This window comes from Bufo bufo, chromosome 7 (assembly GCF_905171765.1).
Source record: "Bufo bufo chromosome 7, aBufBuf1.1, whole genome shotgun sequence".
Lineage (NCBI taxonomy): Eukaryota > Metazoa > Chordata > Amphibia > Anura > Bufonidae > Bufo > Bufo bufo.
This window is the reverse complement of record NC_053395.1, coordinates 29,804,505-29,831,465: the sequence shown is the minus strand read 5'-3', so window position 1 is coordinate 29,831,465 and position 26,961 is coordinate 29,804,505. Positions and strand designations below refer to the sequence as shown.

The following is a 26,961-nucleotide window of genomic DNA, read 5'->3' as shown; positions in this document are numbered from 1 at the left end:
GCGCTCGCGATGTGGGGAAAACCAGGGTAAACACCCGTTTAGCTGCCCATTCAGCATGACTGAAGCGCCAGGGGCACGCCCATTGGCATTGGGTGACCAAAAGTGTGATTGTGAACCTTCAGGGGATCTCCACACAGGACAGAAAACATGGCGGAAAAGTCTGTTGCGGATCCGCAAAATGGCAGCAAGGGGCGAAATCTTTGGTGGAAACCTGCAGCGCGGAGACCTAGCGCTCGCCTGCTAAGCTGAAGGCCAGAACAGGTCATAGTTCTGCAGATATGTTCTCACCAGTTTTCTGCTTTTACGTATATCGCACAGGTCCCGGAGGCGCGGATAACCATGGCTGTGTATTTTGACCATCGCATTGAAGCTCCAGATCCTGCAGCGTCGCCGTCCATCATCTCCTGGCATAGTCTTCACACTCTGCTGGCTGTGGGTTCGGTCAGCCCATCTTCTGGGGGTTGTGTGGACATCTTTGGTGAACTGGTAGGTGCTTCCAGGTCCCACAGTAAGTCAAGAGACACTAGACACAGGGAGTCATAGAGGGATATGTATTAAAGGGGTGGATTGGCCATAGACCTTACAGGGAAATTTCCCGGTGGGCCGATGCCCAGGGGGCCACCTGGGCCCTCCTCACAGCTGGGCTGACCAGTGGAAGTTTTTGGGGATGTATTTTGTGATGGACTGTGGTATTTGGCTCTGTTGGGTGGTATAATGTGCCACAATATGGTATTGCTGGCGCTGCCTTTCATCAGTTTAGTCCCACTTTTTGTATTTTTTCCGGCGCCACTTTAAGTTCCCAGTCCGCCCCCGGGTATTGGACTTATATAAAGTTATCCCCCAGCCACAGGATAGGGGATAACAATTAGATGGGGGGGGGTCCTACTTCTAGGACTGCCACTGACCACGAGAACGGGGGCCTTGTATCCCATGGAGCCCCCTGAAATGAATGGAGCGTCATGTTAGGCATGCTCACGGCCGCTCCATTTTTCTATGGGAGTTTCGGATATACGCGGATATCTCCAGAACTCCCCTGGAAATAAACGGAGCGGCCACATGCATGCCTAACCAGCCGCTCCATTCATTTTGGGGGCTCCACTGGGTACAGGGCCCAGGTTCTCTTAAAACAGATAGCGGTTAACTTTAAATAACCAGAATACCCCTTTAAAGGGGTTGGCCCATCCTAGGCAACGGGAGCATATCGCTAGGATATGCCCCCATTGTCTGATAGGTGCGGGTCCCACCTCTGGCACCCGCACCTACGCCGAGAGTGGTGGCTGGAGGACCCCGGGTTTCGGCCACCGCCAATCGCTCTCCCCATACAAGTGAATGGGAGCACACCACGCTGGCGCAGCTATCGCTTCCGTTCATTTCTATGGGTCCGACCTTTTCGGGGGGCCCCCTAGAAATGAATGGAGGGCAGCTGCACATGCGCAGTGCAACCTCCCCCACTCCATTCTTGGACAATGGGGGCATATCCTAGCGATATGCCCCCATTGTCTATGGTGGGCCAACCCCTTTAAGCTTCTACTCCAGTTTTCTGATGTAGAAAAGTCGCACATTTTGAAGCAAGTTTTGTTTTTCACTCGAAAATTTGCAACTTTTTACCTCTTAAAAAAAATAAATAAAAAAAGTGTGCCAAGCCGGAGGGGAAGTGCCACAGGTAGGACCCATGGGCACTCCTGGCTGGAGTAGATTTCAGTTCTGGTGTGGCGTGCCTCTTTATAATTGTGGCGCATCTCACTTCTGGTTTGAACCCTATTTGGTTTCTATAGGGCTCCAGTATTACATAGAGAGGTATACAGTAAAAAAAAAAAAAGCATATACTCCATATATCTGGTTAAATTTTTTCATAATGTGACCCTCTGAGCGACGTATGCCAATGTACGCCCATACAGTGGGATTCACTGCAGACGTCCGTCAGAGCGTGATGTGAACAGGCGCTAATGGCTCTGATCATTGTATAAACCTTATGGTTTTAGGTTATAGTGGCTCTAGGGTTTCCATCAATTTTTTTTTTTTTGTTGCTTCTTCTGTTACAGGGCGACCATGTGAGTGGTTCACACGTTGAAAGGTCCTACCAGCCGACCCTCCTGAGCTGGCATCCGACTAAAAAGTTACTTGCCGTGGGGTGGGCACTTGGAGAAGTCTTAATTGTAAATGAGCCAGACAAAGAGCATCACGCCGTAGCGTCGCCGCACAGCACGGAGATCACGTTGCTGGAGTGGAGCAGTAACAACAGCTGTCTCATTTCAGGAGACCTCGTGAGTATAAGGGTTAATGTACGCACTGCGCCTGAGCCGTGGTAACCGCAAGCGGGTTATCGCTAGTTGCACTGGACTTGCTGTAGTTGGCGCAGGCTACTCGCAGCCGACCTGTGTGTTGGTATCTCAGGTGAGCAGCAACGTGTACGGGGCTCCCTTGCAAATTCTGGTGATTTAAATGGAACTGCAGATTGTGTTCCACAAATGAATCTTTTTATTAATAGGTTACGACCTCTTAAAGGGAACCTGTCATCAACTTTATGCAGATCTCACTGAGGGAAGCCTAAAATAGTGACAGGAATGCTGATCTCAGTGGTGTGTCGCTCATGACCTAAAAGTAAGTGGTTGCCGAGAACCAGCATCACAATCATTGCAGCCCGGGCCTTGAAAAGAGTCACATCTACCTGAGAAGAGTCCTGGTTATTCATCATCTCCTGCTCTCCTCGTCCATCTGCTGATGATTGGCAGTTCTCTCCTAGAGAGAAAGGGAGAAAACTAGGTAGAAGACTGTCAGTCATCAGCAGGAGAGCAGGAATTAATGAATAAGGCCTCTTTCACACGGGCGTTGCGGGAAAAGGTGCGGGTGCGTTGCGGGAACATGCGCGATTTTTCCGCGCGAGTGCAAAACATTATAATGCGTTTTGCACTCGCGTGAGAAAGATTGCGCATGTTTGATACCCAAACCCGAACTTCTTCACAGAAGTTCGGGCTTGGGATCGGTGTTCTGTAGATTGTATTATTTTCCCTCATAACATGGTTATAAGGGAAAATAATAGCATTCTGAATACAGAATGCATAGTAAAACAGCACTGGAGGGGTTAAAAAATAATAATAATAATTTAACTCCCCTTAATCAACTTGCTCGCGCAGCCGGCATCTCTTCTGTCTGTCTTTTTTGCTGTGTGCAGGAAAAGGACCTGTGGTGACGTCACTCCGGTCATCACATGGTCCGTCACATGATCTTTTACCATGGTGACGGATCATGTGACGGACCATGTGATGACCGGAGTGACGTTACCACAGGTCCTTTTCCTGCACACAGCAAAAAAGAAGACAGAAGCGATGCCGGCTGCGCGAGCAAGTGGATTAAGGTGAGTTTAAATATATATATTTTTTAACCCGTCACGCATCGCATCCGCGTGGAATTCTCGCCCGTGTGAAAGGGGCCTAAGAGTCCATTCACACGTCCGTGTTGTGTTGCGGACCCGCAACACACCCGCCCGGCACCCCTATAGAAATGCCTATTCTTGTCCGCAGCTGCGGACAAGAATAGGACATGTTCTATCTTTTGAGGAGCTGCGGACCCGAAGATCGGGGCCGCGCTCCGCAAAGCCGGATGCGGGCAGCACACTGTGTGCTGTCCGCATCCATTCCGTCCCCATAGAAAATGAATGGGTCCGCACCCGTTCCGCAAAATTGCGGAACGGATGCGGATCAATTTGCGGACGTGTGAATGGAGCCTAACCATGACTCTTCTCAGGTGGCCGGGACTCTTCTCCAGGCCCAGTCTGCAATGATTGTGATGTTGGTTCTCGGCAACCACTTACTTTTAACTTTTATAAATGACGGACCGCTGAAATCAACTCGCCTGTCTCTACTTTATGAGGCCGTTAGTATGGGCAGCATAAAGTTGATGACAGGTTCCCTTTAACAGTGGACCAGGGCGGTTAACCATATGGCGAATAATCATCAACTTGCTTGTTAGGGTTTGAAGTTTAAAATGGTTTTCCAGAATATTTTTTTTATTTTTCTTATCAGTGGGGGTCTGACACCTGAGACCCCCGTCGATCAGCTGTTTGAGAAGACAGCAGGACTACCGTGAGCACCGCTGCCTTCTTACAGCTTACCGAGCACAGCACTGTACATTGTATAGCCGCTGTGCTTGGTATTGCTGCTCCTAGGCCACGTGATCGATGTCGTTACTCGGCTGAGAGAAGGCTGTGGCATCCACTGGAGCGCCAAGGCCTTCTCTAACAGCTGATCGGCGGTCCTGGGTGTTGGACCCCACAGATCAGATACTGATGACCTATCCGGAGGATAGATTATCAGTAAAAAAAAAAAAAAAAGCTCGGAAAACCCCTTTAACTACTACCTGTAATCCCCTATCCACTGCATGATAAAAAAAAATATAAACAACTTAGGCTACTTTCACACCTGCGTTTGGTGCGGATCCGTCTGGTATCTGCACAGACGGATCCGCACCTATAATGCAAACGCTTGGATCCGTTCAGAACGGATCCGTTTGCATTATCATGAACAAAAAAAAAAAAAATTATAATTTTTTTTTTTTTGTTCATGATAATGCAAACGGATCCGTTCAGACTTTACATTGAAAGTCAATGGGGGACGGATCCGTTTGAAAATTGAGCCATACTGTGTCAACTTCAAACGGATCCGTCCCCATTGACTTACATTGTAAGTCTGGACGGATCCGTTCGCCTCCGCACGGCCAGGCGGACACCCGAACGCTGCAAGCAGCGTTCAGGTGTCCGTCTGCTGAGCGGAGCGGAGGACAAACGCTGCCAGACTGATGCATTCTGAGCGGATCCGCCTCCACTCAGAATGCATTAGGACTGGACGGATCCGTTCGGGGCCGCTTGTGAGAGCCTTCAAACGGAACTCACAAGCGGAGCCCCGAACGCTAGTGTGAAAGTAGCCTTATACATGTTTTTGCCTCTGCTTCAATTCCTTGTGGTTTTTAGGATCTCTGCTCGCAGTCATTGAATAGGAACCTTTATTATTTACTTCTAGTGGATAAATATCTGTCCTGGTCATGTAATGAACACAGAAAAGCAAGGCTAATTAGGGTACGTCCACCCAGGACAGATGCGCAGAAGATTTGCTTGCAGTAAGGCCTCATGCACACGACTGTATTTTGGGCAATCCGAGAATATAGTTTTGCTGATTCCCCTGCCCTAACGCTGGCCGCGCCCGTCCTGTCCCGCACTGCAATACCTGTGCCGCAGGTGCCGGCTAAATTTACTGTACATAGGGGGGCGGTGGACATTCCCTTATAGTACAGTTATCAGAGCTGTAACGAGTGATTTATCACGTCATCGCCATTGGTTTTTATCCAGTAGAAGTAAACAAGATTCCTATTAAATGGCTGCAAGCAGTGATCTTGAAACCATAAGGGATTGATATCAAAAGTATACTGGAAAATGATGCATGTTTTCACTTTGCTAAGGCCCCATTCACATGACCATATTTTTGGTGCGCATTTTTTGCATATGAAAAGCAGAAAATGTGGACAGCACACCGCGTGCTGTCCACGTCCATATGTCCGTTCCATAGTCCCGCAAAAAATAGAACATGTCCTATTCTTGTCCGTTTTGCAGACTAGAATAGGCATTGTTACAATGGGTCTGCAAAAAAACGGATGCAACACGAACGTCATCCGTATGTTTTGCAGACCCGTGTTTTGAGTACAGTAAGATACATACAGTCGTGTGAATGTATCCTGAGGGCTCATGCCTATGGCCATGTTTTGCAGTCCATAAAACGTGGATCCCGGTCGACTGCAAGCCACCATTTTTTTTTTTTTTTTTTTTTTATTTTTTTTTTACTTCTATAACAAATGCCTATCCTTGTCTGCAAAATGGATAAGAATAGGACGCGGATGTGGATAGTACATGGGTGTGTTGTCCGCATCTTTTTGCAGCCCCATTGGGATGAATGGGTCTGCATCCGATCCGCAAAAAACGGATCTGATGCGTACCGAAACTATGGCCGTGTGCCTGAGCCCTAAAACTGTAATACTTCTTCATGGTTGTATTTCCGTAAATGATTAAAAATAATGCTAGAATTAATATATATATATATTTTTTTTTTATAGAATGGCTCACTTGTTATGTGGAGACTGGACCAGCGAGGTCGCGTTCAGGGAGCGCCATTACTGAAGCTGGAGTACCGCAAGCCTTTAACTCACTGCCTTTTCAAACCAGCGGCTCCTGAAGAGTAAGTGCCGGTACTAATCATGTTCTCACAGGAAAACCAGTGGGAGATCACTAGGCGGGTCCGCCTCTGAGAATAGCACCGTTTTGTCAGTGGAAACATCACCAAAACCAAGCTTTGACTTCAGTGTGGAACGCAGCAAAAAAAATTTGGCTATGTGAGCACCCGTCCCCTACACCATTTATTAGGACGTGCTTTGGAATTCCACACCGAAAAAATGAACACGCAGCAGAACTTGTTAAAGGAATCGCTTGAGTAAAAAAAAAAAAAAATTTAAGTGCAAACTGCAAGGACGGTGATCCACGGAGTGGATTTTAAAAAGCATCCTAGCTGACGCCCCTTCTGTCTTTACTTCTCGGCTCTGTCGTTCTGCTGTTATTTGTGCTGCTGGCTTTATGGCCCAATAGCAGTGCATAGTCAGACGGGCTCAGTGTCAATGGAACGTCACTTCAGCCATTGACACTGAGCGCTGGGGGTTAGCCACGTGACGGCTCACTGCGATCAGGCGCTGAAATGACAGTAACCATAATGACACAAACCAGGCACCCTAGGAGAAAACGTAAAACCATGCAGGAGTCAATGATGATGCAGCTGCACTTCTGTGAGGATGTGACAAGTCCTTTTTAAAGGTATTTTCCCATCTCAGACTTTTATGCATCCATAGGATATGCCATAAAAGTCGGATAGCTGCGAGTCCCAACTCTGAGACGCACCTATCTCGAGAAGGCTGTCTCATTGGCAGGCTGCAGTGTATGGGGAGGTGGCCACACATGCGAGGCTCTCTTTAATGATAGTTCCAAGGACAGCTGAACTTAACTCGTTGATTTATGGCAATTTATGCTGTTTACTTTCACCACGGATTTGACTCTTGCGATCCATGGATATCTGCTGTGTGTACCTTTTTAAAATGCTATCTCCTACTTTTTGGAGCTCCATAGTGCGTCAATATTGTCTATAACAACCAATTATATTCTAGAAGATATAAAAGTTCAGGGCAGCACACCTGGTGAAACGAACAGTAGCAAGGGGTGCCAGCGGTATTGCACCTTAGCAAGGTGATAATCAATAAAAAATAAATACACCGCAGCACTTCCAGTAGGTGAAAATAGTGGGATCCTTTTATTCACCCGTGCAACGTTTCGGTCCACTTGCTGGGAACATTTTCAAGCAATACACCTCAGTACAAAGTGCGTATATATGAGGTCACAACATATTTGCATAAATAGGTGTCAATCAAATATACATAGAAAAATATACTAGAAAAAACATAGTGCTGTATAATCAATATCCTTCTGCGCATAGACAAATACCGGAAAAATTGTCCATATACTTTAGTATTGAAAAAACGCCAAAGAAGGAGGGCCAGGGATGGAGCTGGGCGCGCTCAGCTGTCGGTAAATTTTGCATGGTGGAATTAAGACTCGAGGATACAGCGTTCCGGAAATCAAACTGCGCATGACCGTGATGTTACTCAGAACAATCGCGTGATCATGAGCACAGAGTCACGCGGCCGATCACATGAGCGGAAAGTCAAAAGAAGATAAACAAGTAATAATAGTAAGTAAGCCAACCTAAATCAGGACAGTTCACCCTAAGGTGCTGTAGTAGAGGATGTGCTGTCCTTCGACGCACTATCCTCCAGTACATGTAGGGGAAAAATGCAGGGACAAGCGTCAGCTGCTCCCCGCATGCCTCACCCACAATTGACTAACCTGTAACAGCCGATAATGTCCTAGGTGGCCGTAATAAACATTATGAAAACGAGACCATCCATAAAACGCAGTATATGGAAAAACCATCAAACAAATGCCTTAAAGGGATTCTGTCATGAGATTTGAGCCCTATAAGCTAAACATATGGCCAGGTCCGTACTAATAACATGAATCCTAAACTGCCCTTATTAAACCTGCTTGTGGCTCTATTAGCCCAAAAAACTGGTTTTTATAAGCTGTCACTCACCTACCTAAGGTGCCCAAGGGGTTTTTACGTTAACCCAGGGTGCCCACCCGCACCCCTCGCCGTCTGGTGCCCAGCCCCGCCTTCCTCACCTCAGCCCCGCCTCCGCAATCCTCCCGTCCCTCTGCTAGATCCGGCGCCTGCGCACTAGGCTCAGCCTGATGCGCCGCGGACTCCTGGCAGCGGCTTCGTTGAGCGAAGTGCGCATGCGCATCAGGCCAGCGCATGCGCACTTCTCTCAACGAAGCCGCTGCCAGGAGTCCACGGCGCATCAGGCTGAGCCTAGTGCGCAGGCGCCGGATCTAGCAGAGGGGCGGGAGGATTGCGGAGGCGGGGCTGAGGTGAGGAAGGCGGCGCTGGGCACCAGACGGCGAGGGGTGCGGGTGGGCACCCTGGGTTAACGTAAAACCCCTTGGGCACCTTAGGTAGGTGAGTGACAGCTTATAAAAACCAGTTTTTTGGGCTAATAGAGCCACAAGCAGGTTTAATAAGGGAAGTTTAGGATTCATGTTATTAGTACGGACCTGGCCATATGTTTAGCTTATAGGGCTCAAATCTCATGACAGAATCCCTTTAATGTCACAGAGTACGTCGCTAGTATCCAAGAGATCATCCATCCAACTGGTGAGCTAAGCCTCTTCATCCGATGGTCCTAAAAAAGTGAGAATTAAAAAATATATTATTAATAAAAATATATTATTAAAAAAAGAACAATTTTTTCAATACCTCAGCTGACAGAGACTAGGTTGGCATGGGATCATCTAAATAGCCAGGGTTTGTATTCAACATTTAACCCCCCTGGTTTAACTGTTTGCAGTTTGAAGATCCACTCAGATTCACGCTTCAATACGATTGCCTCCCGTGCGTGGTAATGGGACATGGTCGAGAATCCTAAACCTAAGATCACTCTCCCCATGTCCCTTATCTACAAAATGATGGGAAACCGGTAGATCTTTCCGTTTTTTTTCTTATCGAATAGCGATGTTGATTTATGCGAGTTTTCAAGTCACATGTGTTCTCGCCCACATAGAGTAAATTGCATGGGCACCACAGAACATAAATCACATAACATGAATCACAAGTCAGATAAAACTTCAGTGTATGGGAAATCCCACTACTAGGATATGTAAATTCCCGCCCCTTCACCATGTATTTGCAATTTACACAGTGAAGGCACGGGTAACTGCCACATTTTTTGGGGTTCCAAATATGATTGTTGTACACTTTTATGTGAGCCAATATCATTCTTCACCAGCTTATCCTTTAAGTTACGTGCCCTTCTGTATGACATTATAGGTCTGTTTGAAAATTCTATAATATTCTTGTGCCCGCTATTGTTTGTTAATGATTTTATGAATATATGGGCTGGCTTCCCAAAAAGTGGACACATAGGGTATTCGGTTAGAATTGTTTCTCCTAGTACCTTGAAACAATTGGCATCTATCCCTTTTGTCAATCCGTGTACGTTGCTGATGTAGTATAGATGTTGGATAGCGTCTCTGTCTAAAGGATTGTGTCCTATCCAGTGTAGATGTGTCGCTAACAATCCTCTTCGCTCTAATGAATTGACTATAGGGAAGTGATTGAACCATCATCCGAGGATGAGCACTATCATATCTGAGAATTGTGTTTCGATCGGTGGGTTTTGTGTACACTTCGGTATTCAAAGTATTTCCAATGCGATTAACATTCACATCCAAAAAAACGGAGTGAGTCAGTGGAAAACTCCAAAGTAAATTGTATGTCAGGGATCAGGCCATTTAAAAAAAGTATGGAACAGTTTCAATTCAAGGACCGAACCGGTCCATATAACAAAAATATCGTCTATGTATCTCCACCACCCCAGCACGTGGCTGAAGTGGTGGGACACGTAGACATATTGTTCCTCCAAGTGAGAGACGACCATGTTGGCATAAGTGGGGGCCACGTTCGTCCCCCATGGCCGTCCCCCTAATTTTCATATAATAATCATCGCCAAAAAGGAAATAATTATTATATAAAATCAAACGTAGCAAGGCCAGCAAAAAAGTTTTGGCCTCCATGGTATAGTCCGAGTCCTCCAGAGCCGATTCTACAACAGAGATGCCAATATCATGCTGTATTGAGGTATACAGACTAAGGCCTCATGCACACGACAGTATTTTTTCACGGTCCGCAAAACGGGGTTCCGTTATCCGTGTCCGTTTTTTTTTTCCGTGTGTCTTCCTTGATTTTTGGAGGAATACCAGACAAGAAAAGTGAAAAAAAAATCTAAGTCAAGTTTGCCTTGAAAATGCTAGGGAAAAAAAAGGACACGGATCACGGACGCGGATGCCAATCTTGTGTGCCTCCGTGTTTTTTCACGGACCCATTGACTTGAATGGGTCCGCGAACCGTTGTCCGTCAAAAAAATAGGACAGGTCATATTTTTTTGACGGACTGGAAACACTGATCACGGACGCGGATCACAAACGGTGCATTTTCCGAGTTTTCCACGGACCCATTGAAAGTCAATGGGTCCGCAGAAAATCACGGAAAACGGAACAACGGACACGGATGCACACAACGGTCGTGTGCATGAGGCCTAACGATGTCGAAGGAGGCCAAGATGGCTCCCTCCGGTATTGACAGATCTGTCAGTTTCCCTAAAAAATCGGTTGTGTCTTGTATGTAAGATTCAGATCTAACAACATATGTATGCAGTGTTTTGTCCAACAGGATAGACGCGTTGCTCAGCAGGGAACCCCGGCCAGACACAATCGGTCTACCTGGAGGACACTGTAAATTTTTGTGGATTTTAGGTAATAAATAAAATAAAGGGGTCACTGGAAAATCCATTAACAAAAAGTCGCGTAGGGCTCTTTCACACTTGCGTTGTTGTGTTCCGGCATAGAGTTCCGTCGTCGGGGCTCTATCCCCGGAAGAATCTGATCAGGATTATCCTAATGCATTCTGAATGGAGAGAAATCCGTTCAGGATGCATCAGGATGTCTTCAGTTCCGGAACGGAACGTTTTTTGCCGGAGAAAATACCGCAGCATGCTGCGCTTTTTGCTCCGGCCAAAAATCCGGAACACTTGCCGCAAGGCCGGATCCGGAATTAATGCCCATTGAAAGGCATTGATCCGGATCCGGCCCTTAAGCTAAACGTCGTTTCGGCGCATTGCCGCATCCGACATTTAGCTTTTTCAGAGTGGTTACCATGGCTGCCGGGACGCTAAAGTCCTGGCAGCCATGGTAAAGTGTAGTGGGGAGCGGGGGAGCGGTATACTTACTGTCCGTGCGGCTCCCCGGGCGCTCCAGAGTGACGTCAGGGCGCCCCAAGCTCATGGATCATGTGATCACATGGATCACGTCATCCATGCGCATGGGGCGCTCTGACGTCATTCTGGAGCGCCCCAGGAGCCGCACGGACTGTAAGTATACCGCTCCCCCGCTCCCCGCTCCTACTATGGCAACCAGGACTTTAATAGCGTCCTGGGTGCCATAGTAACACTGAACGGATTTGGAAGACGGTTCCGTCTTCAAATGCTTTCAGTACACTTGCGTTTTTCCGGATCCGGAGTGTAATTCCGGCAAGTGGAGTACACGCCGGATCCGGACAACGCAAGTGTGAAAGAGGCCTAAGTTGATCATCGATCAGGCCTACCTGCGAATAATGATTCACAAGGGACTTGAGTTTGCGTTGTATGTCAAATTTGGGATCTCTTTGGAGTTGAACATAAACAGCTGTGTCCGATAATTGGCGTAAAGCCTCCGTCAAATACATGGAAGTATCCGTGACCACTACCGCGCCACCCTTCTCAGCTGATTTGATGGTGAGGGAGTGGTCATGGACTAACTGATTCAAGGCCTGTAATTCCTGATTTGTCCTATTTGGATGCTGTATGTGATCACATTGACCTGAATATCCCCCATTAGATTCTAGCTTTCTTTTGTTTCAGAACAGGTCTGATCTGATTGGTTGCGGTGATCAAAACTGTCAGTCTTAAAGGGGTTTTTCCATGATTTTTATACTGATGATCTATCCTCCAGGATAGGTCATCAGTATCTGATCAGTGGGGGCTCGAGACCCCTGCCGATCAGCTATTTGAGAAGGCACCGGCACTCCAGTGAGCGCCGCCGCCTTCTCTCAGCTTCTCCTAGGCCAGTGACGACACGTTCATCGGTCACATGGCCTAGGAGCAGCTCAGCCCCATAGAAGTGAATGGCGCTGAGCTGCAATACCAAGCACAACCGCTATACAATGTACGACGCTGTGCTGGGTAAGCCGAGAGAAGGCCGCGGGTGTCTTCTCAAACAGCTTCCGGGTGCCGGACCCCACAGATCAGATACCGATGACCTATCCTGCGATTAGATCATCAGTATAAAAATCTCGGAAAACCCCTTTTTAAAGTCGGTTTTATGCATTGACACTATTACATGATTGTTATTGCACTTTTTGACAGGGATATGGCCCAGCTGGCTAAAGCTGCAGTGAGCGGGGATGAAAAGGCGTTGGATATGTTTAATTGGAAAATGAAGGCAGCCACCCAACAGGAGTTCTCCTTCTTCGTCAGCACAGCAGATGGTACGTGGCGGTATGGTGGAGTATACACCTCTGGGTGCTGAGTTCTTGACTGTAAGGCCAGCTTTGAACACTACCAAGTGCGTTTTCTCATTCTAACATGTTCTACTTCATGTGTAATATAGGAAGAAGAGATTCCTATGTAACAATAAGAACTTCAAATAGAACAGGAACATATATGGGTTAGGCTCTGTGCACATTGCATTCGAGCCTCACATTTGTCATGTACACCAGGAAGAGCACCCAGTGTGTATGTCAAACCTATCAATGGAGCTCCATTTACCTGAGGCCGCCTTCTGTCGGGGTGGTATTTCATCGACATACCTTTTAACAAAGCACAGCAGACTGCACTTTTCTATACCTTGCGGTATACTTTGTACCCTGCGGTATACTTTGTACCTTTGCGGTATACTTTGTACCTTTGCGGTATACTTTGTACCTTTGCGGTATACTTTGTACCTTTGCGGTATACTTTGTACCTTTGCGGTATACTTTGTACCTTGCGGTATACTTTGTACCTTTGCGGTATACTTTGTACCTTTGCGGTATACTTTGTACCTTTGCGGTATACTTTGTACCTTTGCGGTATACTTTGTACCTTTGCGGTATACTTTGTACCTTTGCGGTATACTTTGTTCCTTAGATGTAGAAAAAAAAAAACCTACAGCGCCTCATGTGCGGTATCGCCCGAGTCAGTGTGCAATTATAACCAAATCTATATGCACTTACCGGATAATGTTGTGAACAATCCCAACAGCTATGAAGGCTTCACAGTTTTTTTTATGCTGTGCTGCTGCCCTGGTTCCTTCCGGCCTCAATCACCGAGTATCAGGATCGTTTGTAGATATTTGAAGCAAAAGAAGAGGGTTACGGAACCAATATCTCGGCGCTGCTAGCAATTCAGGAGAATGGTAGATGTATTCAATAGTCCCTTTTTTATTTGTAGAATCCCCGTTCAACGCGTTTCAAGAGCGAAATGCCCCCTTCATCAGGACAATAACACATAACCTACACAGATATCAATTTTAAAAGCACTTTTTGGCGTGCTGGTCAAAGAGTAGGGGGGGAGGCAGTCATGGGCATGTTTTGTGTAATAAGTTGCATATCTTGATGTTTATCCTGTACTACACAGAATGTAATATGCATGCAACTTCTTACGCAAAACACGCCCATGACCGTCCCATAACCCTCTTCTTTTGATTCCTTTTTTTTTTTTTTTACAGTATACAGAGCTTGTCATCAGGGGCCCGACGTATACTGCCAACAGGCGCAATGAGCCTTATCTCCAGAAGAAATGATTGGACATGTTAAATGACAACATGTCCTTGTCTGGATGTCTCTATACACATTTGATTGTGAGAGGATCGTGCCGATTAGCGCCATTTGCCAACGTTTCATCTAATGTGTATAGACAGACACGTGCTACAGTTAAAGGGATTCTCCAATTACAACTAGTTATCCCATGTCTACTGTTTAAGGGATTGCTGTTATATCGGTTGGGTTCTGACTGCTGGGACCCAGACTAGTTAAGAGAACTGGTATCCTATGTCCCAGTCTGGCATGGGCACCGCGGCGCCATTCAAACGGGCAGACCCCTAGAGATCAATAGGGCGGCAGCACTCATGCTCGACTGCCACTCCATTCATACCAGGAGGACAAAGAACCCAGTTCTCCTAATCCGTGCGTGCCCCAGCAGTCGCACCCAACCAGGGGATAATAGTTTGTTTTCTATCAATTAGCAAAATTCAAAGTGAATGAACAAAAGTCCATTGCTGTGACAGGCTCTTGGCAGTGAGGTTGTTCCAGACATCTTGGAGAACTAATCACAGGCTTGCTCAGATCCATCTGTCTCTTCATGTAATCCCATACAGACTTCTTGATGAGATCAGGGTTTGGTTGGGGGGCCACATCCTCACTTCCAGGAACCCTTGTTCTTCTTTATGCCAAAGATAGTTCTCAGTGACATTGACTGTACAGTTGTGGCCAACGAGACTGACACAAATTTTGTTTTTCAGAAAAGTTTGCTGCTTTAGTGTTTTGGGGTCTTTTTGTCAGATGTTTCTATGGTATACCGAAGTACTCCCTGCGCCTGATTTCTGCCGTACAAAAGTTGCAAACGTTGTGTTTGTGACTTTTAGACGCCACTTCTGACAAAATATTGTCACAAGTAGTGGTTTTATGCCACCTTCGCCACGTTTTGCAAAAGGGGGCGTGGCCACTACAAATTTACGAATCCGCCACTTCCGTTATGTCTCCTTCTATAATGGAGCCGAACAATGGAAATAAAGAACACTGATGTAAAAGAGCCCTTATTTGGCAGCATTTTTTCCACACCTGCCTAAGGGTACTTTCACACTAGCGGCAGGACGGATCCGACAGGCTGTTCACCCTGTCTGATCCGTCCTGCCGCTATTCGCCGGACCGCCGCTCCGTCCCCATTGACTATAATGGGGACGGGGGCGGAGCTCCGGCGCAGCACGGCAGTTCGCGGTGAGAGGCCGCCGGACTAAAAAGTTGGACATGCAGTACTTTTTAGTCCGGCGGCCTTTCGCCATGCACTGCCGTGCTGCGCCGGAGCTCCGTCCCCGTCCCCATTATAGTCAATGGGGACGGAGCGGCGGTCCGGCAAAATAGTGGCAGGACGGATCTGACAGGTTGAACAGCCTGTCGGATCCGTCCTGCCGCTAGTGTTGAAATAGCCTAAGACTTTTGCACAGTACTGTGTATGTATAGAACTTTATATAATATTATTATTATTATTATTAATAAAAAAAAAATATTTTATTTTTATATATTGGTGTTAGGTTCTATACACTGGGTGAACGAACAGGCAAAGACCAGCCAGATAATAGGAATGGACAGTCCTGCACGGAGGCTGCTCTTCTTGGAGAAGAAATCCGTCCTAGTGGTGGTGACTGAGAATTTCCTGCTCTCGCAATTCTTTCTGGGTCCAGAAGGAGACGCTGAAGAGTTATCTAAGGTGGGGAGTACGTGAAGATGTATCATCTCTCTCTTATCTCTCCGTTTTCAGTTTCCCAGTATTCATCGGTGATATTCTTCCTGATAGAATCCTGTTCTTTGACGTCTGACATGAACATCTCTATTTCACCTGCTTTTACTATAGTCATTTTACATTGCGTAGCATTTCCAATCCTCTCCGCAGACTGCGGTAACTAGTTTTGTGATGCTGTGCAGTCTGACTGTTGGATTTTAACATGCCCGCTCCCGGTGCTACAGGTGGCCGGCAGCCTCCTATTTCCCTCTTATGATGGCGGTAAATGTGCTTGCTCTGCTACTTCAACACGGTGGAGGGAATTTATCATTTTTGGTGTCAGTTTTAAATCTGTCTTTGTCCAATTTATGAAATAGTGTACAGTAAGAATATATTGGGCCCGCGTGTCTGGTAAAGTACACCTGGCGTGGAGGTGTCTCTTTTTTTTGCAACTTTTTAAAAGGTTGCACATCATAAATGATACTTAAAGGGTTATTCCCATCTTGGACATTGGGGGCGTGTAGTTAAGATATACCTCCAATGGTGCGGGTACCACCTCTGCGCATGCGCTGCCACCGCTCCATTCACTTCCATGTGACTTACGGAAATAGCCGAGCCAGCACTTGGCTGTTTCCAGCACTCCCATAGGAAAGAATGGAAAGCCGCCAACGCATGCGCGGTGCTGGCTCCGTTCGAATTATAGGTGCGGGTCCCAGAGGTGGGGCCCTCACCTATCAGACACTGGGGACATATCCTAGCAATATGCCCCCAATGTCTAAAATGGGAATACCCCTTTAAAGGTGTTCTAATCTGAAATCCTGACCTACTTTTCACTCCACTTCTAAAAGTGACGAGGCTCACCAAATGTCGCAATATTTGACCAGATGTCCCAAAAATATCCTCCGTATGTGGCACGCGGGCATCACTTGCGCCATATTTACGTCACAAAACCGGCGTAGCGGACTTGATAAATTTCCCCCTGTGTGTTTATTGGGGAAGTGGTGGCTGAAGGACCGTTCCGAATTGTACAGTGTATTTGTAAAGCGGCCCATACCCTTGGGAGTGAAAGGGGGGTGAACAATGCAAGGAGTAAGTGGAGATGACAGATGCCGTCTGCTTGTTGGGTTAACTCAATGACTACATTGATTTTGTCGAACAGGTGAAGCTGACTGGGAGGACTGGTAAAACAGCTGACATTATCTGCATCAGTAACTGCTTACTGATTACCGCGACAGGAGAAAGTGTCATCAGGTACTTTATGCTTGTTCCTATTAATATTCATGTCTGAAGGAAGTCTGACAGCGCTAGGTAGGAGCTGTAGACCGCAGATAACCGTCCCCTCTCCTGACATGTCTGTTTTACATGCATTCCCCATGAAATAACAAGTCTGGAACATCTTTTCTTTATAGTCAATGTTGTACTATTTAGGGTTGTTTCGGGTATCACATTTTCGATACACAATCGGTACTTTTGCCTCGTATCGACCTCGATACCAGAATTTGCCTTTTTTCGATACTAGGCTTCGCTATGGCGCAGTCTAGTATCAGAGAACAAGGAGTGCGCTGCTCTCAGCGCTCTCCGTGTTCTCAGCACCACAGGGGAGAAGGAAGCAGTCTCCCCCTTTCACTCCCCCCCCCCCCCCCCCCCCGTGCCGCTGCCACCAATGCGGACAGAGCGGCGGGCGCACTGCGCCACCAATGAAAGTAAATGTTTAATACAAATCCCGGAGGCGGGTGCTGGCGGGGAGCTGCGATTAGCGACAGTTAACCCCTCAGGTGCCGCACCCGCCTCATGAATTAAATGTTAATTATATTATCATTGGTGGCGCACTGTGCCCCCTCCCCTCAACCCCCCCAGTATTAAAATCATTGGTGACACAGTGCGCCCCCTCCCCAGTATTAAAATCATTGGTGGCACAGTGCGACCCCTCCCCAGTATTAAAATCATTGGTGGAAGTGGCCACAGGGTCTCCCTCCCCTCCTCCTCATTGGTGGCAGTGGCAGTTCGATCGGAGCCCCAGCAGTGTAATCCTGGGGCTCCGATCGGTTACCATGGCAGCCAGGACGTATTATGCAGAGGGCAGCAGGAGAGTGTGAGATCCTATTCACCCTGATAGAGCTCTATCAGGGTGAATAGGACAAGGGATTAAAAGATCCAGGTTCTGGCCCCTAAGGCGGGAAAATAGTTATTAAATAAAGTAAAAGTAAAAAAAAAATAAAGTTTAAAAACCATCAAAATATTAAGTATAAATCACACCCTTTGTCAATTTTACATATAAAATATATAAACAATAAATAAATAAACATATCGCGACGTCTGAAAAGTCCAAACTATTCAAATATTAAAAAAATGTCCTATGCGGTGAACGCCGTAACAGAAAAAATAAATAAATAGGATCGGACTGTTCTATTACGGGCCGGACGTTCCATAAATGCGGAATGCACGCAGCTTTTTTTGGTATTTTATTTTTTGCGTGGTGTCAAATGGTATCGAGTATCGCAATACTTTTTTATGGTATCGAAACAGAATCAAAATTTTGGTATCGAAACAACCCTACTATTCCGACTAGAGGTTTATGAACTAATTGCCAGTAGTCTTCAATAGAGTCTGACTGGGGTGTTACCAGTGGGAGGGGGGGGATTTGACCCTGCACAGATTTACACTGGCCGCACTGATTAGATAGTGTAAGACTGTCCATTGACACCCCTCCTCCCCCAGCTGGTAACATCCAGCTGAACCTTTACTGCAAACTGCTGGCAATTCATTCATCAATTTCTAGCAAGTTATATGAAAGATGCCCCAGAATTGTTATTACATGGGGAAGAGGAGAGGAGACGAATCCTCGTTAAATATACCACTGTCAATGCTTTTATTGAGATAATAAAAAAATACAGAAATGCAGAAAGGAGTTTAGGTTCGGGGGGAAGGAAGGGTCCCCGTAGGAACCAGAGGAAAGGGGTCGGGTTTGGATAGGAAAGGAAAGGGAAGAGAATACTGATGGTGGAGAATTGTAGTCGTCCTCAGTGCAGAAGGTGGTAGACAAATAGGTGAGGAGCGGCTTGCGGTCCACAAAAAGTGTTCAATCTACAATGGAAACCAGTGCAAGGTTGTGAGGAGGAGAAGTAAAAAGGGGGTGCATGGACAGTTCTCTTAGCTTAGCGGAGAGGCCCAGGCAGGAGTCCGCTCCGCTCAGCTAATCCTGGCATAGGGTTCCCAGGTACTATGCCAAGAGTTAGTAATTGTCCAGGGACCATGGGCAGGAGCAGCAATGAGCGCTCCTGCCCGTACTCCCTGCGGTTGCTACGGCCCCTTTCATAAAATTAGTACTCCGTACACCGCTGAGCTGTCAGCGGTGTAGGAGAACAGAGTTTTAAGCGCCACACTGAATGGTGCACTTTAGGGATATAAAATACTGTAAAATAATTAATAAAGTATATTAGAAAAAAGGTATTTAGGGGATTAGGGACAACATATAAAAAATTATTATAAAAGTTTAGTTACTCTTTAAAAAAAAAAATTTCCTGCTTGCTTTTGCAGTGAATTTGTGCAGATCTCGACAAATATCTTCTTTTGGTCACGCTGTTTAAAATCATCGTTGGGTTGTATTACCACGTAACGGTTGAGGTGTAGTTTATCACATTTTTTTATGTAGTTACCAATTTACAAGTGAACATGATAAGTAGGTGGCGTGTAAAAACCCCAACTGCATCAAAAACCGTGCCAATAATGCCACTCCTCTGGCTTAATCAATCCTGTGGACAATAATTTGGCAGGAACAATAAGTCACGTGAATTTTCTTTTTCTTTTTTCTTCAGATTCTGGGATCTTGAGCGAGATGACAATTATGTGCTGTTCCTGGATGAACAATTGGGATTCGAAGCAGAAGAAACCATAAACTGTATTTCTTACTGTCCGGCAAAAGGTAGCGCAGCCTGTCTGTCTTGTAAGACCTTGATGCATCTGAAAGAAAAAAAAAACACGTCATTTTGGCGTGATATGCTGATGCAGTAATATGGAGCACTTGTTTACCGATGCGTTTTTAAAGGGATTGTCCGGGCTGAGCTCTGACATAACCTCGTCTTCACTCATTTAGCATGAATGAGTGGACCATCGGAACATTTCATACTCGCCCTTTCCCTGCACTGTATAGCGCAGGGCAAGGGCTTTTTATGTACCTCCGGTGACGTAGGCTTTTCACCAGTATGTAAGGCGGAGGCTTCCGACTAGCAGTGAGCCCGGTGATGTCACCAATGGCTGTAAAACAGCCTAGGGCAGTGCTATAGACCTCCTATTAGTGCCGGTGACGTCACTGGGATCACTGGTAGGTGGAAGCTTCCGCCTAGTAGAGCAAAACTGTGAACAAAACAGAATGAAATGCTCCACTCATTCATGTTGAATGAGGGAAAGAAGGGGTCATGTCCGGGTTCAGCCTGAACCGGACAACCCTTTAACCGCTGTTCATGTGTCACGTGGCCGAGGAGCAGCTCAGCCAGTGCGACATTAAGCACAGCCACTATTCAATGGACATTATAATCAATAAATCATAACATTTGATGGCCGTCATAGGGCTGGTGGCTATGCACTGCTGCGCGCACATAATCAGAGGCGCGCGGCACACTTACCGTATTGAGAAAAGTGCTCTCTGCTACTTTTGGAACACCCTAGAAGTGAGTTTCCTGTGCATTACTGCCATAAAGGTCCTGATGAAGTAAATACCCCTGTAAGGGTTGTATTTCCCGTATGCATTTTTATGCCGCAGTTTTCAATGTGCTTGCATCTTTTACAGGGGCAAAGCACAGTTATTTAGGATGTTTTCACCTGTAAAAACTGCAACTGTACCATATACCACTGCAAAAACTACATGTGTTTTTTTCCTAAGTACCCCCCCTCTGAATAAACCCTAAGAGTATTTGTGCACAGCAGTATAGTTTATGCAGATTTTCATGCTTTTTTCATTGCATTTACACACAAATCCACACCGAAATCTGCATGTGTTGCTTGCCGTATTTTGTCTCTGATTTGATGCGGATTCGCCCAGGAGTGTGCACTCTGTACTTTGCAAAGGGTGAATCTGCACTGAAAATCCACACAAACAATTGATATGCTGCAGACTTCAAAATCCGCGAATTTTCGACACATCTATCTACTTTGCTGCTACTGTAAACGCTACAGATTTAGCACATGGAAGATCCACTCATAATGCGCAGTGTGTGGCTCAAAAATATTGCATGTGTGATCCTAGCCTTATTCTAACTGAAGGTCCCAGAAATTCTCTTATCTCTGTATGAGCACAGCAGCCCCTTTTTACTACGGAATCAAATAAAAACTTGTATTTCTTAATGCATTGCAGGAATTCTGGCAGCTGGAACTAGTAAGGGCAAGGTGGCTATGTGGAGCAAAGTCACTGATGGGCGAAAGTCTTTAAGTAACAGAAGGAAAGATGGCTGGAAGCTTAACACCCCCAACAGAATTGGAGGGTGACATCGCACAGATCAAAGTGAGTGGATTTGGTGCAGACATGTCTGTCACATATGACTTATGGGGGCAATTTTTTTTTTGTATTATTGCATTGTACTCATTTTGAGCTAAAAAAAACTTTTTCAATTGGCCTTTATTAAAAAAATGTTGAGCCCCTTTCTCTGTGCAGCCTTGAGATTCTCTAGTAGCAGGCTCTGTATTTTTTACTGTTTTCCATCAGACAGCTCAGCAGCTTCTTATCGCTGATCTCTGACCGTTTTATCTTACTGATAAGAATGTGGCTTGAATAATCGTTTATGACCTTTTAGTCATTTAGAGATAAGGGTTATTAGATAGACAGTTAACCCTTTGTGAAAGAATGAATAAAAAAAAGATTTTAGCCCAAAATTAGTAAAATGCAATCATGAAAGAAATTGCTATCAATTGCAAAGAATATGTTCACCTTTCAGCAATCTTGTACAGTTTTTTTATATATAAAAAAAAAACTACTTGAAAAGTTGACTAATTTTTGTAAATACATTATGTTGATGATCTTGTACTGGGTTACAGTCTGGATCATACTCCAGAGCTGCGTTCATAATTCTTCAAACTGGAATCTCATGGCATGCTTTGATAACTCAATATCTGCCCAAAGCTTGCTGTGGTGACTTTCATTCTTCAAAGTGTAGTCCTTACAACAGGCCCTGTACCGTAATCTCATGTAAGAAAAACATAGGAGACCACCGGTCAGTATAGTTTTTGTCAGGTTTTCAGCATTCGCAACCAGAAGAGATTTTAAAGGTAGCTCTGGACTATTGTTTTATGTATCCTAGTGTAGGCCCTTACGCACACAATTAGGTAATTGTAGGTCAAAATTATACTGAGTGCCACACACAGCTGCCTGTCTGCTGCAACAGCTGGGATCGACGCCAACACCTGTCCAGGCCATGGTCAATAGGGGGGGAGGGGCTCCCTCTGTGATCTCATCAGCCAGTGAGCTGTCATGGGTGCCACGGGTCTAATAAGTTGCCTGCCACTGAATCAATGACCAATGATCAGTTAGAATATTGTAAAGAGAAATAATACAAAGTAAAAAAAAATTACAAGAAAAAAAAAAAACGTGCTACATCGACAGAAAAATAAAAAAGTTATGGCCCTTGGAATACAATAATGACGAGAACTAAAAAAGAAGTTTGTTCATAGGGCCCAAAATAGGTCGTGGTAAAAGAGGTATTCCGGTTTTAATGCTTATATTTACATTTCATTAGAGAATAGAAAGTTGAACAATTTTACAGTATCCATCTATTAAAATTTTTGCTCTCAGACCTGTACTATATCCATGCAGTAGCTTCTCCCTAAAGAAAAAAAAGGGGTATGGACCATTTTGTTCTGTTCAGTGCATTTATACGCCTAAACGCGGCATCAGTCATGTGACCCGGCTTTTTCAGTTAACCGCCCAGCCATCTGACAGGTGAATAATGGTTTATTGAGAAGCAGAACATGTGTATACAGTATTACTGTCTACAGCAGCACCTCAAAATCATGTCTGTCGTCATCTATGTAGGAGATCTCTGTATGTTTGCTTTTTTTTTTTTCTTTACACTAGACTTTATCAACAACATGATGACAACATCACCTCGAGACAGGCAGCCAATTTACAAATCACCTAGAGACAGGCAGCATGTGAACGCACACAGTACTGTAGTTACTGTAATAACAAAAATCATTATTTCACCACTAGTCCTGTTATCACATGGATGTGTTCTGTGTGCTGACCCAGCACATGTATGTCATGTAATACTGCAGCTTACCGAATGTCGGGGATTGTGTGATGCCATGGATACATTACATAGGACTGATACATGGTCTAAGCTCTATACCATTCTACTGTATGTAGAGGTCAACTGCCTAATCTAAGAAATTGTATGATTCCGGAATACCCCTTTAAAGTAATTGTAATCTTTTTTCGGCTTATTGAGCCTGATGCCAGTTTTATCTGTTTTTCACTTGTCTCTCTAGCTTCTCTGTCCCCTCACGTGGTGATCTGCATGTAAGACAATTTGCTTTCTCTTGATTTAGTGGGGGTCATCCAAGAATCTATTAGCAGTGAACAACCTCAGCTCGGTGCTGGTCCTCAGCGAGCATGTCATGTCCTCTCATTTCCATCAACAAGTTGCTGCAATTCAGGTGGCGCCATCTCAGCTCAGCCTGACCTACTTCAGTACCGGAGCCCGCCACAGCTTGAAGACGGACATGTACATAAAAGGGGTCTTTGTCACTAAGGTGAGCAGACTGTGTGCAGGATATGACTTATACTCTGGCTGTACTGTACGCTTGCTGAAGCTTACATGGCACAAAGGCTTACATCAATGCAGCTGTTGTAGGTTCAAAGTGACGTTTCAAGCAGATTTGATCATACTAGCCAAGCAGTTGAATAGCAAAAGTCATAAGCAAATCATTCACGGTTATAGCATTTATGCCAAGATTTCAACTTCTCCCCTATGGATACATGTCTGATCAGTAGGAGTCCGACTGCAGCAGCCCAAGAATGGGGACCCTGTATCACCACCATGCAATCAAGCATGCGCGCTGCCTTCATCTGCCAGAGACAGCCAAGTGCTGCACTTGGCTTCTCTTCACCAGTCCCCTGGCGATAAATGAAGCAGCATCACTCCGTTTATATGGGGTGACACAGGAACCCCGATCTTGTGATCGAAGGGCGTTCCTGAGGTCGGATCACTATCAATCAGACACTTATCCCCTATAGTTACACATCTTGGCACATCCCCTTTAGCAAATTATTACAGTATTTTTTTGTATATAAATAACCAATCCATTCTTCATATTGTGCATTTACATTAAGCTATTAAAGGGCATCTGTCAGGAGATTTGTACCTGGCTGACCTGTTACATGTGCGCTTGGCAGCTGGAGGCATCTGTGTTGGTCCCATGTACATATGTGCCCGCATTGCTGAGAAAAAGAGGGTTTTAATATATGCAAATGAACCTGTAGGAGCAACGGGGGCGTTGCCGTTACACCTAGAGGCTCTGCTTTCTCTGCCTCTACTGCCTCCTCTCCTTGCATATATTAAAACTTAATCTTTCTCCGCAATGAGGGCACATATGAACATGGGACCAACACAGATGCCTTCAGCTGCCAAGCGCACATGTAACAGGTCAGCCAGTGTCATAGGTACAAATCTGCTGACAGATGAACTTTAAGGGCCTTTCACATGTTCGTTCACAATCAACAAATGCTTGTTGGCTGGCTGATCGTATGTTTTTTATGTAGTCTCTAAAATCTCAGGCAGCACACCTGCTTCACCCCCTGTTTTACTATCATTGAACAGTGAAATTGAAAGCAATAACAAGCGCTGATTGACTTGCATTTTGTGGATCAGCGCTTGTTATGGACAGAGCTAAATATGCAGTTGCTTACTGGCATTAGACTTATGGTTTCCAACCCTTGATTCTAAAGCTTTTACAAAATGACAATTCCCAACATGCTCTACAAGCCACAGTCAGAGGATGCTGGTAGTTGTAGTTTCACAACAGCTGGAGAGCCATAGGTTAGATAGAGCTCCCTGCATTTGACACTGCATGGAACATGGACAAATGGAACTGCAGAATATTTTTAACAAATGGTTCAATTTTTTGGTTATAATTTCAGGATTCTGTTGCAGTATGGAATGGCAAATTGGTGACCGTCTATGAACTTAGTGGACCCACTCTTAAAAATTCAGGTATGTGGATGTTGTGAGCACCAGGCTACTGCACACTGATTAAACAGGATCTTTCATCGGTCGAAACAGTGTGAACTAAGTGTCATGATCTGTACAGCGGCGCCCAGGGATCTCACTGCACTTACTATTATCCCTGGGCGCCGCTCCGTTCTCCCGTTATGCCCTCCGGTATCTTCGGTCACTTGGTTATAGTAGGCGGAGACTTAGGGAACTTGGTTATAGTAGGAGGAGACTGCCCTTGTTCTGCTGGGCGTCTCCTTCTCTCCTAGGCTGTAGCGCTGCCCAATCGCAGCGCAGAGCTCACAGCCTGGGAGTTTTGTTTTCTTTTCTCCCAGGCTGTGAGCTCTGCGCTGCGATTGGCCAGCGCTACAGCCTAGGAGAGAAGGAGACGCCCAGGAGAACAAGGGCAGTCTCCTCCTACTATAACCAAGTGACCGAACATACCGGAGGGCATAGCAGGAGAACGGAGCGGCGCCCAGGGATAATAGTAAGTGCAGTGAGATCCCTGGGCGCCGCTGTACAGATCATGATACTTAGTTCACAATGTTTGGACCGATGAAAGGTCCTCTTTAAGCGCTGTGAACTCTGGCAGTCTGTTCTGGTGGAGGAACAGACTGTTGGAATTGACTGCATCTGGCATATATACTGGCTTTCGGACGGACAAAAAAAATACTACACGTAGCATTTTTGTCCAGCCAATAGACGGCATATATGTTGGAAAGCCGCCAGATCCTATTACAGTGAATGGCGATCTGGCGGTGCATGGTGGTATCCGGCTATGCTGGATACAGTGAACTCCCGCAAGCCTGTTCCTTCACCGGAAAAGACTGCCAGAGTTCATAGCGCATATGTGAACCCAGTCTTACCCAGGAGTGGAATGGCCATAGACCCTACAGGGATATTTCCCGGTCGGCCGATGCCCAGGAGGCCGCCCAAAGTTTTCTCACGGCCGCTGGCCAGGTACATAATGATCTACTGCTCTCAGCATTAATTAATGTAGGAGCATCAGGTACCCTCATAAACGCTGCCCTGTGGTATTTGGTTCTGCTGGGGCGGTATTTTGTGCTGGACTATGGTATTGCTGGCCAAACCTACTTCTGTTGTCTCTATCTACTCGTGTTGTCCCACCTTCTGTCAATTTGGACCCGTCTACAACTTGGGCCCACTTTTAGGTCATTTTCCAGAGCCACTTTAAGTTCCCAATCCGCTCCTGCCAGGAGTGTAGATAGAGGGTGGCTGGCACGGCATGTATCCCTGTTTCCTCAGTTAGGATGGCACCATGCCGTTTATATACAGCTATGACAGCAGAATGAAGGTGAAGTAAACCAAGGTACAAGACCTTCAGAGATGTCACAGATTCTGATGTCCCCATGGACAAGCTATAGGGCACTCTTGTTGATGATCAAAATATTTCGCTCGCTTCTGTTGCTTTACTTTGGTTAATAGTTTTGCTAAGCAAATTTTCTGCGGTGTTGTGGAGTCGACTGTATATGCCTGTCAGATGGTTAATGCAACTTATAAATCATTACGGCAGTCTTGGCATATATTGTAATTCCACCAAGCAATGATCTGTAACAGGGCTAACTTCCCGTAGGAAGCAGGGAAAATGATGAATGATGTCGTTTTGCTAGGATGGACTGAAAACATGAAGTGGAACCTGATACATCTCATCCACAACTGGACAATGAAAATAATTGAATCGAAAGAGTGTTGTATTAGGAGAAGTAATGTCAAAAGCTAGAAACCCACTACAGTTTTCCCTTTATTCCCAGATACTTTATTAAAGTTCACATTGTATCAGTTATCATTCACCGATGCTTGGCTGACATCTTAGGTTTGCGGCTAGTTGGACATTTTAAAAGCTATGGACTCTTTTCAGGTTTTTGTTTAATTTATATGCATGTACTTTTGGCCGAAAAAACATTCTTTAGAAATACGGTTTTATAAAAAAAAAAGAATTGCACCATTTGACTTCTGCAGCTTGTATGTTCCACAGTATATAGCAAGCTGCAGATTACAGTGAGATCTGAGGCCTCTGTCTCCAGCCCCT

The 26,961-nt window shown here is 45.6% G+C and overlaps 1 protein-coding gene across 1 annotated transcript in view; it reads left to right on the top strand.

The window, feature by feature from the left end:
* Positions 1 to 339: 339 nt before the first annotated feature.
* Positions 340 to 26,961, top strand: part of IFT140 (intraflagellar transport 140) — a 93,674-nt gene continuing 67,052 nt past the window's right edge. Inside the window, 11 exon segments of the mRNA XM_040439296.1 lie at positions 340 to 486; positions 2,043 to 2,264; positions 6,100 to 6,221; positions 12,601 to 12,722; positions 15,524 to 15,699; positions 16,871 to 16,962; positions 19,527 to 19,633; positions 21,062 to 21,171; positions 21,173 to 21,208; positions 23,248 to 23,451; positions 24,839 to 24,911. Coding sequence (XP_040295230.1) covers positions 340 to 486; positions 2,043 to 2,264; positions 6,100 to 6,221; positions 12,601 to 12,722; positions 15,524 to 15,699; positions 16,871 to 16,962; positions 19,527 to 19,633; positions 21,062 to 21,171; positions 21,173 to 21,208; positions 23,248 to 23,451; positions 24,839 to 24,911 — 1,411 coding nt within the window.